This window comes from Rhamphochromis longiceps, linkage group LG3 (genome assembly GCF_057381845.1).
Source record: "Rhamphochromis longiceps isolate RC_006_pf linkage group LG3, R_longiceps_female_GT1.1, whole genome shotgun sequence".
NCBI lineage: Eukaryota > Metazoa > Chordata > Actinopteri > Cichliformes > Cichlidae > Rhamphochromis > Rhamphochromis longiceps.
This window is the reverse complement of record NC_140559.1, coordinates 13,922,036-13,934,866: the sequence shown is the minus strand read 5'-3', so window position 1 is coordinate 13,934,866 and position 12,831 is coordinate 13,922,036. Positions and strand designations below refer to the sequence as shown.

Sequence of the window (12,831 nt, the reverse complement as noted above, 5' to 3'; positions counted from 1 at the left end):
CTGCTCATATGTACTGTTGCTGCTTGCTGTTCTAAAGTGCATTTAAAAGACGGGAAGGGCATGATGCTTTCTGCTAGCAGGTGTCAGCACGGCCCCTCCCGACAACCTTCAATGTGTAGGAGCCAAGTTAAGATAGTTCATATGTTTAGTATTTATATTTCGCTGTTGTTAAGCTTGTTGTGTAATTAATAATTTTAGGAAATAGATGCATGTTTATGGTGGAACTAGGTTATGTAGTACCATGTATACATGTGCCTTAAAGACTGGTGTTTATAGTAAAATCCGGGCATCACGGATATATGCCAATTAGTGCATGCGGTGCGGGAGGGGGGAGAGAGAGAAAAAGAGTTAACACGGCATAAGATATACGGGGCAGCAGGGTAGAACAGAGCCACACGGTTTTCCTACCGTAGTATGTTATTTTGTTGAGGACAAGTTAAACCTGACCACTCCTGTAAGATGCAAAACCGTGGAATAAATTTTTTGTTACATCTTTTCACATCGGAGTCCCGTGGAGTTCTTTTTCCTCTTCAAACTGACGTATGCGAGTGAATCACGGGAAAACTGGTCTCACGGCTTACACATTTTGTAGGAAAACCCGCTTGTTGTGGAGTAATTGACGCGACTAAAGAAGGAAAAAACCCGAGCTGCTGCAGCGACAACAAACGTGAGTAAGTGGAGCTAATTCACGAGGAAAAAAAGTGCTGAGTCATGGTGGATGCTGAGCTGTGTGGTAGCCAACCTGCATGATTTTTGGATGATAAAATAAGGATTTTGTTGTTGCTATTTGGGAAATTAATAGCATGAACAACGAAGAAGAAGACACAGTAGCAGAAATGGAAGCTAGGGCGGTGAAAATCACACCTAAAGCTATGGAGGAAAGGCTGCAACGTGTTATCAATTTACGGAAGGCCAAGCTAGCCAAATTAACAGGCACAGTGAAACAAGTGCGCCAGCTGATGGAAAATGAATGTGATACCAGCCTAACAGAAGTAACACAGTTAATGAAGGATTTTAATGAGCGGTTTGGAGAGTTTTGTGGTTTGAACACAAATGTTAAAGAGGTGCTCCAGCAAATGCCGGAGGAGGATTTAACTAAAGACCAGGAAAATTGGTTTGAACCTAAGGCTGATTCCTTTAAGGCTTTTGCTGAGACAGCTTCGGCTTGGATTGACAAGATGGCACCTCTTGAACACAAATGTTAAAGAGGTGCTCCAGCAAATGCCGGAGGAGGATTTAACTAAAGACCAGGAAAATTGGTTTGAACCTAAGGCTGATTCCTTTAAGGCTTTTGCTGAGACAGCTTCGGCTTGGATTGACAAGATGGCCATGCGTGCTGTGGAGGCTGAAAAATGCAATGAAGATGTGGATCCATCTGACAGCGTATCTAATGCATCTGTCTCAAAACGCAGTGATAAGGCATTTTCAGAACGCGGCTCCTGCGCTTCGTCATCGGTGTCGTCCACACGCATGAAGGCAGAGGTGGAGCGAGCTACCTTATTGATTAAGGCATCGTCTTTAAGACAGAAACGCTTGCTGGAGGAAAGGGAGGCTAAGCTCCAAGCTGAAAAGGAGGAGCTAGAAATACAAACAGCTCTTGCAGCAAATGAGGCAAAGATCAAGATCTTATCAGAATACGAAAGTCGTGCATCCAAGGCATCCAGTCGCGTATCCACCCGGGATGGAATGAACTCCTACGTGGCATCGCATAAGGTTGGAGATTTATTTACTTCACAGCAGTCAAATAGCCCATCCCCCACGCGAGAAAGACAAGCGCAGAAGAAGAACATTCTCCAAAACGCACAGCAAACACACACTGTTACCTACCAGCCATCGCAGACACCAAGTGCTCTACAGGATGTGGTCGAAGCGCTAACTAAGCAACAGAAGTTAGCTACGTTGCCCCCGCAGAACATTTCTGTGTTTAAAGGGGACCCATTAGAGTATCGGCTGTTCATGCGAGCTTTTGAACATGGTGTGGAGGACAGAACAGAGAGCGACAAGGATCGATTGTACTACATGGAACAATACACAAGTGGGCAACCACGAGAATTGATACGGAGTTGTCTTCATATGGAACCTACACATGGATATCAAACGGCTAAGAGACTGTTGGAAGAGCACTTTGGAAATGCCTACAAGATATCAGTGGCATACATTCACAAGGCTCTTAACTGGCCAACCATCAAGTCAGATGATGGAGAGGCTCTGCATGCTTTCGGCCTCTATCTTACTGGATGTCGTAATGCAATGATGGATGTGGAGTACATGGAGGAGTTGGACAACACGGCCAACATGCGTGCTATCGTTTCCAAGCTTCCGTACAAGCTGAGAGAAAGGTGGAGAACATATGCTTGTGGGGTCTTAGACAAGGCAAAACGCAGAGTCACGTTTGCAGATCTGGCGGAGTTTGTCAATAAGCAGGCCAAAGAAGTTTTGCATCCATTGTTCGGTGATATAAAGGACAGCACCTTAAAGGTCCAAGTTAGAGGGCAAGTGGATGAGAGGTTGCAAAGGAGAAGTGGAAACAGAAAAGGATTCACTGCAGCTGCAACTATCACCACTACACAGGACGTACCCTCTAAAGAAAGGAACAAGGTCAGCGGGAAGCAGGTGTGTGCATTTTCCAAACCCTGTCTTTTCTGTCGTGGTGAAGAGCACACCATGGAACAGTGCAAGAGGATGAAGAAGTCACTTCATAAGGAAAAGATTGACTTCATGCGAACTAAAGGACTATGCTTCAGCTGTCTTAAGCAGGGACACATGAGTGGTTCGTGCCAAGAAAAAGCAAGTTGTCAGGTTTGTCCACAACCGCACCCCACAGTGTTACACATGAAGACTAAGCCCAGTGCTACAAGCAAAAGGGTAGCTTCTGAAGTGGAATCATTAGAAAGAGAAGACCAAACAGAGTCAATCGTGAATGGATTTGTTGAAATGGAAGCACCTGCTCACGCTGCAGAGAAAACAGAGCACATTTTGGCAATAGTTCCAGTACAAGTGAAACCTAAAAGAGGACAAAAGGTGACACACACTTATGCTTTTCTGGACCCTGGCAGTACTGCCTGCTTTTGTACTGAAGAGTTAATGCATGAGCTTAACTTGTCTGGCAGGAAGACAAACATTTTGCTGAAAACAATGGGAGAGGAAAAGGTCGTCGGTAGCCACATTGTGTCTGGGTTGGAAATAAGCAGCTTAGACAGCAATGACTTCTTTGAGTTGCCAGAAATGTACAGTCACAGTGACATTCCTGCTTCTGCCGACAATGCTCCTTCTCAAGACTACGTGAACAGGTGGACCTACCTTCAGCAGGTGTCTATACCTAGGATTGAAGCAAAGATTGGACTGCTAATCGGGGCTAATGCACCTAAAGCTGTTGAACCTTGGCAAGTTATAGCCAGCGAGAATGGTGGTCCATATGCTGTGAAGACAAGGCTCGGTTGGACCATCAGCGAACCCCTCCAAGGAAGCAGTTCCCAAAGGGCATCATGCGGACTGATTCAGGTTGCAGCAAACCGAATATCAGTTAGCAAACTGGATGAGCTCTGGGACCAGCAGTTTAAAAGTGACTTCCCTGAGCATGAAAGAAACGAGAAACAAGAAATGTCAAGAGAGGATTTGCAGTTTCTGGAGATAGCGACAGAGTCAGCTACTATTGTGGACGGACACTACAGCATCGCTCTGCCATTGCGGAACAAGCGCATTAAGATGCCCAACAACCGCAAAGTGGCTGAGCAACGTGCCTTACACCTAAAGCGGAAGTTGGAGAGGAATACTTCATTCCACGCAGAATACTCGGCTTTCATGAGTAACATCATAACCAACGGTTACGCAGTGAAAGTGCCAGAACAGGACCTTGATCGTGACGATGGAAGGGTTTGGTACCTACCGCACCACGGAGTTTACCATCCCAAGAAACACAAGCTTCGAGTGGTCTTTGACTGTGGAGCATCGTACAAAGGCACCACCTTAAATGATCAGCTGTTACAAGGACCAAATCTTACCAGTACCCTTCTGGGGGTAATTATCCGGTTCAGACAAGAAGAAGTGGTCATCATGGCAGATGTGGAAGCAATGTTCCACCAAGTAAAGGTGCCTGATGAGGATTCTGACCTTCTTCGGTTCCTGTGGTGGACATCTGGTGACATTACTCAGAATATGGTGGAGTACAAGATGGTGGTTCACATTTTTGGTGCAACTTCGTCACCAAGCTGCGCCAGCTTTGCTCTGCGTAAATGTGCTGAAGACAACCGAGATCCAGCCAACAGCCAAGCGGTTGACGCAGTCCTGCACAACTTCTATGTGGACGACTGTTTAAAGGCTGTGAGCTCAGAAGAGGAAGCCATACAGTTATACCACACTCTTAGAGCTGTATGTCAGAGGGGTGGATTCAGGCTCACAAAATGGATAAGCAATAGCAGAGCAGTTCTGTCTGCTATTCCAGAAGAAGAAAGGGCATCGGAGGTTAAAGATCTCGATCTGGATCAGGACACACTTCCCATTGAGAGAGCGCTGGGAGTCCAATGGTGTATTCAATCTGACAGCTTCAGGTTCAAGATTGTAATGCCGGACAAGGCACCCACTCGGAGGAACCTTCTGTCCACTGTGAGTTCTGTCTACGACCCACTGGGTATCTTGTCACCAGTCACGCTTCAAGCAAAGAAGATTCTGCAAGAGCTTTGCAGGAGAAAGATTGGCTGGGATGTCATCATACCTGCAGACCTAGCTCACAAGTGGCTCAAGTGGAAGACCCAGCTCCGCCAGCTAGGGAACATAAGCGTTCCAAGATGTTTTAAACCTGTGGGCTTTGGAGAGTCAGTATACAATCAGCTGCAACACTTTGCTGATGCCAGTGAAGAGGGCTACGGTACAGTAAGCTACTTGCTACAGAGGAACAGCCGTAACGAAGTCCACTGCGCATTCATGTTGGGAAAGGCAAGAGTGGCCCCACTTAAGCCCATTACAGTTCCCCGCATGGAACTTACCGCAGCAACCATGGCAGCACGCATAGACAGGGTTCTGACGTCTGAATTGCAGCTTCCGCTCCAACCATCTGTATTTTGGTCAGATAGTACCACGGTACTCAAGTATATCAGCAATCAAACAAGTAGATTCCGTACCTTTGTTGCTAACCGTGTGGATGCCATCTTGAAATGCTCCAGTCCAGAGCAATGGAGGTATATCAACACCTCACTGAATCCTGCCGACTTTGCATCAAGGGGGCTCCAAGCAGAGAGCTTCTTGCAGTCCCACACATGGTTACAGGGGCCGGACTTTCTCACCAAACCCATGGAAGAGTGGCCAGAAGAGGTGCACCCAGTTGAAGGCCTGACTACAGATGACCCAGAGGTAAAGGGTAACCTGGTGTGTGCTAGTACAATCAAGGAATGTGAAGATGTAGTGCTGGAGTTCCTGCAGTACTTCTCATCCTGGTTTAAACTTAAAAGGGCAGTGGCATGGATGCTTAAAGTCAAGAGCATTCTGCTGCAATTGTGTCGCAAAGGGAAGGAGTTGTGTGCTGTTAAAACACAACCTGAAGTCGAGAGGGATATGGAAGGTTTCAAGGACAGCCTGTTTCAAGGGGACACCAACAAGCTAACGGTAGAGAACCTTGCGAAGGCTGAAGAAGCAATCATTCGCTACTGTCAGAGGAAGACATTTCCTAAGGAGATCAGCGCACTTTCTAAAGGTCAGGGGGTGAAGAGGACTAGTAGTCTTTTCAAACTGAGTCCAGTACTTGAACAAGGCATCCTTAGGGTCGGAGGGCGACTCAGCAGAGCAGCACTACCCGAGGAGGCTAAGCGGCCAGCAATCCTGAGCAAGGATCTTCACGTCACGAAGCTTATCCTCAGAGAAATACATGAGAACTTGGCTCATAGTGGTCGCAATCATGTTATCTCCAAGTTGAGAACAAAGTTTTGGGTACCCGGTGCCAACTCTGCAGTACGAAAAATACTCGCTAGGTGTATTGCCTGTCGGCGTGAGCATGGAGTTGCAGGACAGCAGCAAATGGCCGACCTACCCCGAGACAGAGTTCTGCCAGATGACCCTCCATTTACAAACTGCGGAGTGGACTACTTTGGTCCGTTTGAGATCAAACGTGGTCGAAGTACGGTGAAGAGGTATGGAGTCATTTTCACCTGCCTAACTACTCGTGCAATACACTTGGAGATGGCAGCCTCGCTGGACACAGATTCCTTCATTCATGCTCTCCGTCGCTTCATAGCCAGACGAGGCCAGATAAAGACCCTTCGTTCTGACAATGGAACTAACTTCATTGGTGCAGAGCGTGAACTTAAAAGAGCCATTGCTGAATGGAATGTGTCCAAAATTGAAGACCACCTAAAACAACAAGGCATTCAGTGGACGTTCAACCCTCCCTCAGGACCCCATCATGGAGGGGTCTGGGAGAGATTGATCAAGTCAGTGAAGAAAATCCTAAACGTTACCTTGAGGCTGCAGACACTGGATGAAGAGAGCCTGCATACACTTCTGTGTGAGGCGGAGGCCATTATTAACAGTCGGCCAATAACCAAAGCGTCCAGTGATCTAAATGATCTGGAAGTACTCACTCCCAATCACCTGTTGCTGCTCAGGAACAAACCATCTCTTCCTCCCGGACTGTTCGACAGGCAAGATCTCTACGCAAGAAGAAGATGGAAGCAAGTGCAATACATGTCGGAAATATTCTGGAAACGATGGGCAAGGGAATATTTGCCGCAACTTCAAGAGAGGCAAAGGTGGACCCGTCCATCTCGCAACTTTTTGGTTGGAGACATTGTGCTTATTGTTGACGATACAGCCCCACGCAACTCTTGGATTACAGGGAAAGTAATCCATACTATCTCAGACAAGGCTGGAATGGTGCGGCAGGTTAGGATCAAAACCAAGACGAGTGTACTGGACAGGCCCATTACGAAGATTTGCCTTCTGCAGGAATCGGACTGAAGTAGTCAACTGCAGAGACTGAAGTTTGTGTACTTTGGCTCCACAAGTGTAAATTGGTAATTGTGTAATAGAGTCACAATTAGGGGCCGGTATGTAGGAGCCAAGTTAAGATAGTTCATATGTTTAGTATTTATATTTTGCTGTTGTTAAGCTTGTTGTGTAATTAATAATTTTAGGAAATAGATGCATGTTTATGGTGGAACTAGGTTATGTAGTACCATGTATACATGTGCCTTAAAGACTGGTGTTTATAGTAAAATCCGGGCATCACGGATGTATGCCAATTAGTGCATGCGGTGCGGGAGGGGGGAGAGAGAGAAAAAGAGTTAACACGGCATAAGATATACGGGGCAGCAGGGTAGAACAGAGCCACACGGTTTTCCTACCGTAGTATGTTATTTTGTTGAGGACAAGTTAAACCTGACCACTCCTGTAAGATGCAAAACCGTGGAATAAATTTTTTGTTACATCTTTTCACATCGGAGTCCCGTGGAGTTCTTTTTCCTCTTCAAACTGACGTACGCGAGTGAATCACGGGAAAACTGGTCTCACGGCTTACACACAATGTCTACATGCATTTAAAAATTGAGAGGTGGGCACCTGCACCAGAGGTGAGTCTGAATACACAGACCTTCCTCTTCATTCATTATTGAGATACTTTGACATAATTAAGATTTTTATTATTACTTATATAATTTATTACACAGATAATTTTGCATAACAGTCTAATAAGGGTAAAACAATGCACAGCGGTGTCTGAAAAACTCTGTAAAACATTTGTTATTTAAAGTGTAACAGCAACACGTACTTTCACTTCTCCCTTCTGGAGCTCCAGAGGTTCTCGAGGATCAGCCATCCAGGGATCAACAGGGCTCAGTTCCACCAACTGAAGCCCCCCATCATCCAACATTGATACCTCTGCAAGTGCGACAAGAAGCTCAGGTGTAGTATTTAAATGGTATTTATATTATTCTCATTATATTATTATCCATGCATTAAATATGGTCATTCATACTGACTCACATGTATTTATACTGTAGTGGGCTTTTTGGCACAAATGTATAATTGTTATTACTTTCAGAGGAATAAATTACATTAAACAGTTCCAGTCATGGAAATTGTCAGTTGGAAGGATATGTTTGACATTGGTTTCTTGTTTTGGTTTGCTTTCCTGGTCAGAGCTCTTCACAAATGTTTAATTATTGTTCTTAGGAGGTAGTACATTTGCACAATGACTGAAACTAGCAGCACTGGCACCATTTCCATATTAATGACCAAAGAACTGACCTCACAGCCCATTGTTCATTCAGTGGGCTGGTTTCAGTCATTGTGCAAATGTACTGTTCATAAGGTTGGAGAAACCTGCAGTCAGCTGAGACTGAAGACGTCACGTGGATGAGTGAAAAAATGTAAATTACCAAGGAGAGAATTACATTGCATTAAACAGTTTACATCCCAGTCATTTGCAGCATGGAAAATGTCTGTTGGAAAGAATATGTTTGACATTTCTTGATTACAATTATTGACATAAATTGTCATGTTATTCTTTAGAAAAGGCCCTCTACCAGTTTAGCATTTAATTTAATAAAGTAATGAAGGTAATTGCTATTCTGATTGTTAGAGCCTACTGTGGCAAGAGCTATAACTATAAGGTCCCCACACATCCCGTAATGCACCTTTACAGTTTACATATTTATATTCCAGATTTAGCATCCAACACTCATATTGCAGGAAGTGGAATATCAATATACAGTAAATGGCATTTTATAGACAGAACTTACCAAGCTCATCCTGCAAGAAGCTGTCAGGTGGGTTCACATATTTCATTGTTGACACATTTAATTTCCAGTTGTGTTTGGTACATTTAACAGTCCTGAGGGAACAGACAATTCTGTCAGCTATAATCAAAAATTGACAATGTATAATCACTGATATCTGCTCCTGCTCTCACATGCCATCCAGATCTTCAATGTCTTTGATGAACAGCCCCCCTTGATGCTTGCACTGGTTCTTGCATGCTTTAAAGTCATTGTTGCTCTTAAATATGATGTAACACTTGCCATCCTCTGTGCTTTTCTTGAAATTCACTCCTTCTTTGAGTGAGCCAACTGCTTCAGCATCCAATGACAACAATACCTTTGCTATTTGAGAGGCCATTGCACCTAAATGTTCAAATTCAAAAAGAAAAGTTTTAACGCACAACCTTTTGAGGCAAGCACAAGGAGTCTTACAATAACCAATGGGAAAAAAAACGGAGCAGTAGTTACAACTGAAATGGCATCTAAACTCCGTAAATATAAATATACTGGCTCCTCAGGGAAGTGGCCAGGCACATCCTCAGCACATGCTAAGAAAGTAAGTGGGAGTTCATCGTGTTGCTTGCAGTCGGACACCGTGATGAAGTATGAAGGTTTGAAATCGGACATCCTTTCTTCTCTGAAAAACAATATCTCCACGATTATCAGGTCAGAACTGAGATGTGCGCTCGCAGAGCTATAGCCAGGCGGCTGCCAGTTTTGCTTTTTGTTTTCTCTTGGTCCTAGTGTTTCCCAATGCCAGCATTTCTATGTGTGGTCTTGTTCAGATGGGGTTTCAGGGTCACCGGGTTTTACATGGTGACTTGGCTTGGGATACTGCCAGAATTTATTTACTTTTTTTTTCTCCTTCTTGGAGTCTGGGTGTGCAAATACATTCATAATGTTGGTTTTTGATTAGATAACTCTATGGCTGCTGTCGAAGCTATACAAAGGTGAGTCTCCTGCAGAACAGAGATATCAGCCTTGAGATCTTTCAGGTGTGTAAGGACCTTTTTGTGCTTAACATAACCAGTTAGCAGACCAACATAAATTGAGGACTGGTTGGGCAGGCCAACTATTCCACTTCAACTTTAACTCTAAGACGAGGGATGTTTCACATCCCTTTTGCTGTATCAAGCATTTTATCTGATCCTATGGGCCGTTATATTATTGTGGTTTGCCATCTTTATCAACTCAGACTAATTTTAGCTAGCATTTATGCTCCCAACTGCGATGATGAAAACTTCTTTGTCAATTTATTCTCACAAATTCCAGATATGGCCACACATAATCTCATCTTAGATGTAGACACAAACTGTGTGTTCTCTAACCTAGACAGAAGCTCTAATAAATGGTAAATGGCCTGCATTTGTATAGCGCTTTACTCAGTCCCTAAGGACCCCAAAGCGCTTTACACTACATTCAGTCATTCACCCATTCACACACACATTCACACACAGGTGATGGCAGCTACATTGTAGCCACAGCTGCCCTGGGGCGCACTGACAGAGGCGAGGCTGCCGGACACTGGCGCCTCCAGGCCCTCTGACCACCACCAGTAAGCAAACATGGGGTTAGTATCTAACTATTGTAGTAATAAGGATACTCCTACAGGGAGCTCAGAATTATTAGGCAAATGAGTATTTTGTCCACATCATCCTCTTCATGCATGTTGTCTTACTCCAAGCTGTATAGGCTTGAAAGCCTACTACCAATTAAGCATATTAGGTGATGTGCATCTCTGTAATGAGAAGGGGCGTGGTCTAATGACATCAACACCCTATATCAGGTGTGCATAATTATTAGGCAACTTCCTTTCCTTTGGCAAAATGTGTCATGGTCCTGGGTCAAGAGACCCAGTGTTTGAGTTTATGTATCTTTTGTATTTATTTTGTGCCTTAGATTAGTGCACCTAGTTAATTTCTAGATTACTGTGTAGTCCTGTTTCTTATGTCATCTTATGTCATGTTATGTCATCTCCCCTGTACTAAGTTTCCCTGATTCATGTGTCATGTCTGTGTGGTTATGTTTGGTTCCTTTTCTAGTCTGTCATGCGTGTTAGGCCTGTTAAGTTGTGTTGTCGTGTCTAAGTCTGCATGTTTCCTGTTTTATTTTGAAAAGGGTCTTGTGTTCTGTGTTCATGCGGTTAGTTTTACTCTTGCCTGTGCATAATTATGTTTATCCTAGTCAGCTGTTTCCTCATGTGTCTCCACTTCCCCTGATCACCTCATGTGTGTATTTAAGTCCTCTGTTTTCTGAAAGTCATTGTCGGGTCGTCTGTTATCCCCACCATAGTCATAGTTATAGTTATAGTCTTAGTCATAGAACTTCGTAGTATTTGTTTCTTAGTGTTTTTTTAGTTTGCTTAGGGTTCCTTGGTTAACCCCCTGCAATCATCCAAATAAAGGATCGCTTTCTATTTAAACTTGCAACACCTCGTCCACATCTACTTTTGGGTCCTGTTTCAAAAAACACAACGGTGCACCCCGCCGTGACAAAATGGGGCAAAATTAGGACTTGACAGGCTCAGAAAAGTCAAAAATAGTGAGATATCTTGCAGAGGGATGCAGCAGTCTCAAAACTGCAAAGCTTCTGAAGCGTGATCATCGAACAATCAAGCGTTTCATTCAAAATAGTCAACAGGGTCGCAAGAAGCGTGTGGAAAAACCAAGGTGCAAAATAACTGCCCATGAACTGAGAAAAGTCAAGCGTGCAGCTGCCAAGATGCCACTTGCCACCAGTTTGGCCATATTTCAGAGCTGCAACATCACTGGAGTGCCCAAAAGCACAAGGTGTGCAATACTCAGAGACATGGCCAAGGTAAGAAAGGCTGAAAGACGACCACCACTGAACAAGACACACAAACTGAAACGTCAAGACTGGGCCAAGAAATATCTCAAGACTGGTTTTTCTAAGGTTTTATGGACTGATGAAACGAGAGTGAGTCTTGATGGGCCAGATGGATGGGCCCGTGGCTGGATTGGTAAAGGGCAGAGAGCTCCAGTCCCACTCAGACGCCAGCAAGGTGGAGGTGGAGTACTGGTTTGGGCTGGTATCACCAAAGATGAGCTTGTGGGGCCTTTTCGGGTTGAGGATGGAGTCAAGCTCAACTCCCAGTCCTACTGCCAGTTTCTGGAAGACACCTTCTTCAAGCAGTGGTACAGGAAGAAGTCTGCATCCTTCAAGAAAAACATGATTTTCATGCAGGACAATGCTCCATCACACGCGTCCAAGTACTCCACAGCGTGGCTGGCAAGAAAGGGTATAAAAGAAGAAAAACTAATGACATGGCCACCTTGTTCACCTGATCTGAACCCCATTGAGAACCTGTGGTCCATCATCAAATGTGAGATTTACAAGGAGGGAAAACAGTACACCTCTCTGAACAGGGCAGGGATAGCTCAGTAGGTAGAGTGGTGGCCCCATGATCGGAAGGTCGGGGGTTCGATTCCCCTGAACAGCTACCCTGAGGTACCCCTGAGCAAGGTATCGTCCCTACACACTGCTCCCCGGGCGCCCAGTGGCTGCCCACTGCTTCACTGAGTGAATGGGTTAAATGCAGAGAGGGATTTTCCCCACGGGGATCAATAAAGTACACTTTCTTTCTAAAAAACAGTGTCTGGGAGGCTGTGGTTGCTGCTGCATGCAATGTTGATGGTGAACAGATCAAAACACTGACAGAATCCATGGATGCCAGGCTTTTGAGTGTCCTTGCAAAGAAAGGTGGCTATATTGGTCACTGGTTTGTTTCTGTTTTGTTTTTGAAAGTCAGAAATGTATATTTGTGAATGTGGAGATGTTATATTGGTTTCACTGGTAAAAATCAATAATTGAAATGGGTATATATTTGTTTTTTGTTAAGTTGCCTAATAATTCTGCACAGTAATAGTCACCTGCACACACAGATATCCCCCTAAAATAGCTAAAACTAAAAACAAACTAAAAACTACTTCCAAAAACATTCAGCTTTGATATTAATGAGTTTTTTGGGTTCATTGAGAACATGGTTATTGTTCAATAATAAAATTATTCCTCAAAAATACAACTTGCCTAATAATTCTGCACTCCCTGTATATCAAACTCAGCAAAA

At 44.3% G+C, this 12,831-nt stretch overlaps 1 protein-coding gene across 2 annotated transcripts in view; it reads right to left on the bottom strand.

Moving 5' to 3' along the window:
• LOC146673012 (cytidine monophosphate-N-acetylneuraminic acid hydroxylase-like) overlaps window positions 1–12,831 on the bottom strand; it is a 43,010-nt gene that overhangs the window by 17,678 nt on the left and 12,501 nt on the right. For both annotated transcript variants that reach the window (XM_085401484.1, XM_085401485.1), the window contains exons 2-4: window positions 8,897–9,107; window positions 8,727–8,818; window positions 7,754–7,863 (exon numbers count right to left, since the gene is read on the bottom strand). In XM_085401484.1, coding sequence (XP_085257610.1) covers window positions 7,754–7,863; window positions 8,727–8,818; window positions 8,897–9,102 — 408 coding nt within the window. In that variant the 5' untranslated portion in view covers window positions 9,103–9,107. The remainder of the gene's footprint in view (window positions 1–7,753; window positions 7,864–8,726; window positions 8,819–8,896; window positions 9,108–12,831) is intronic.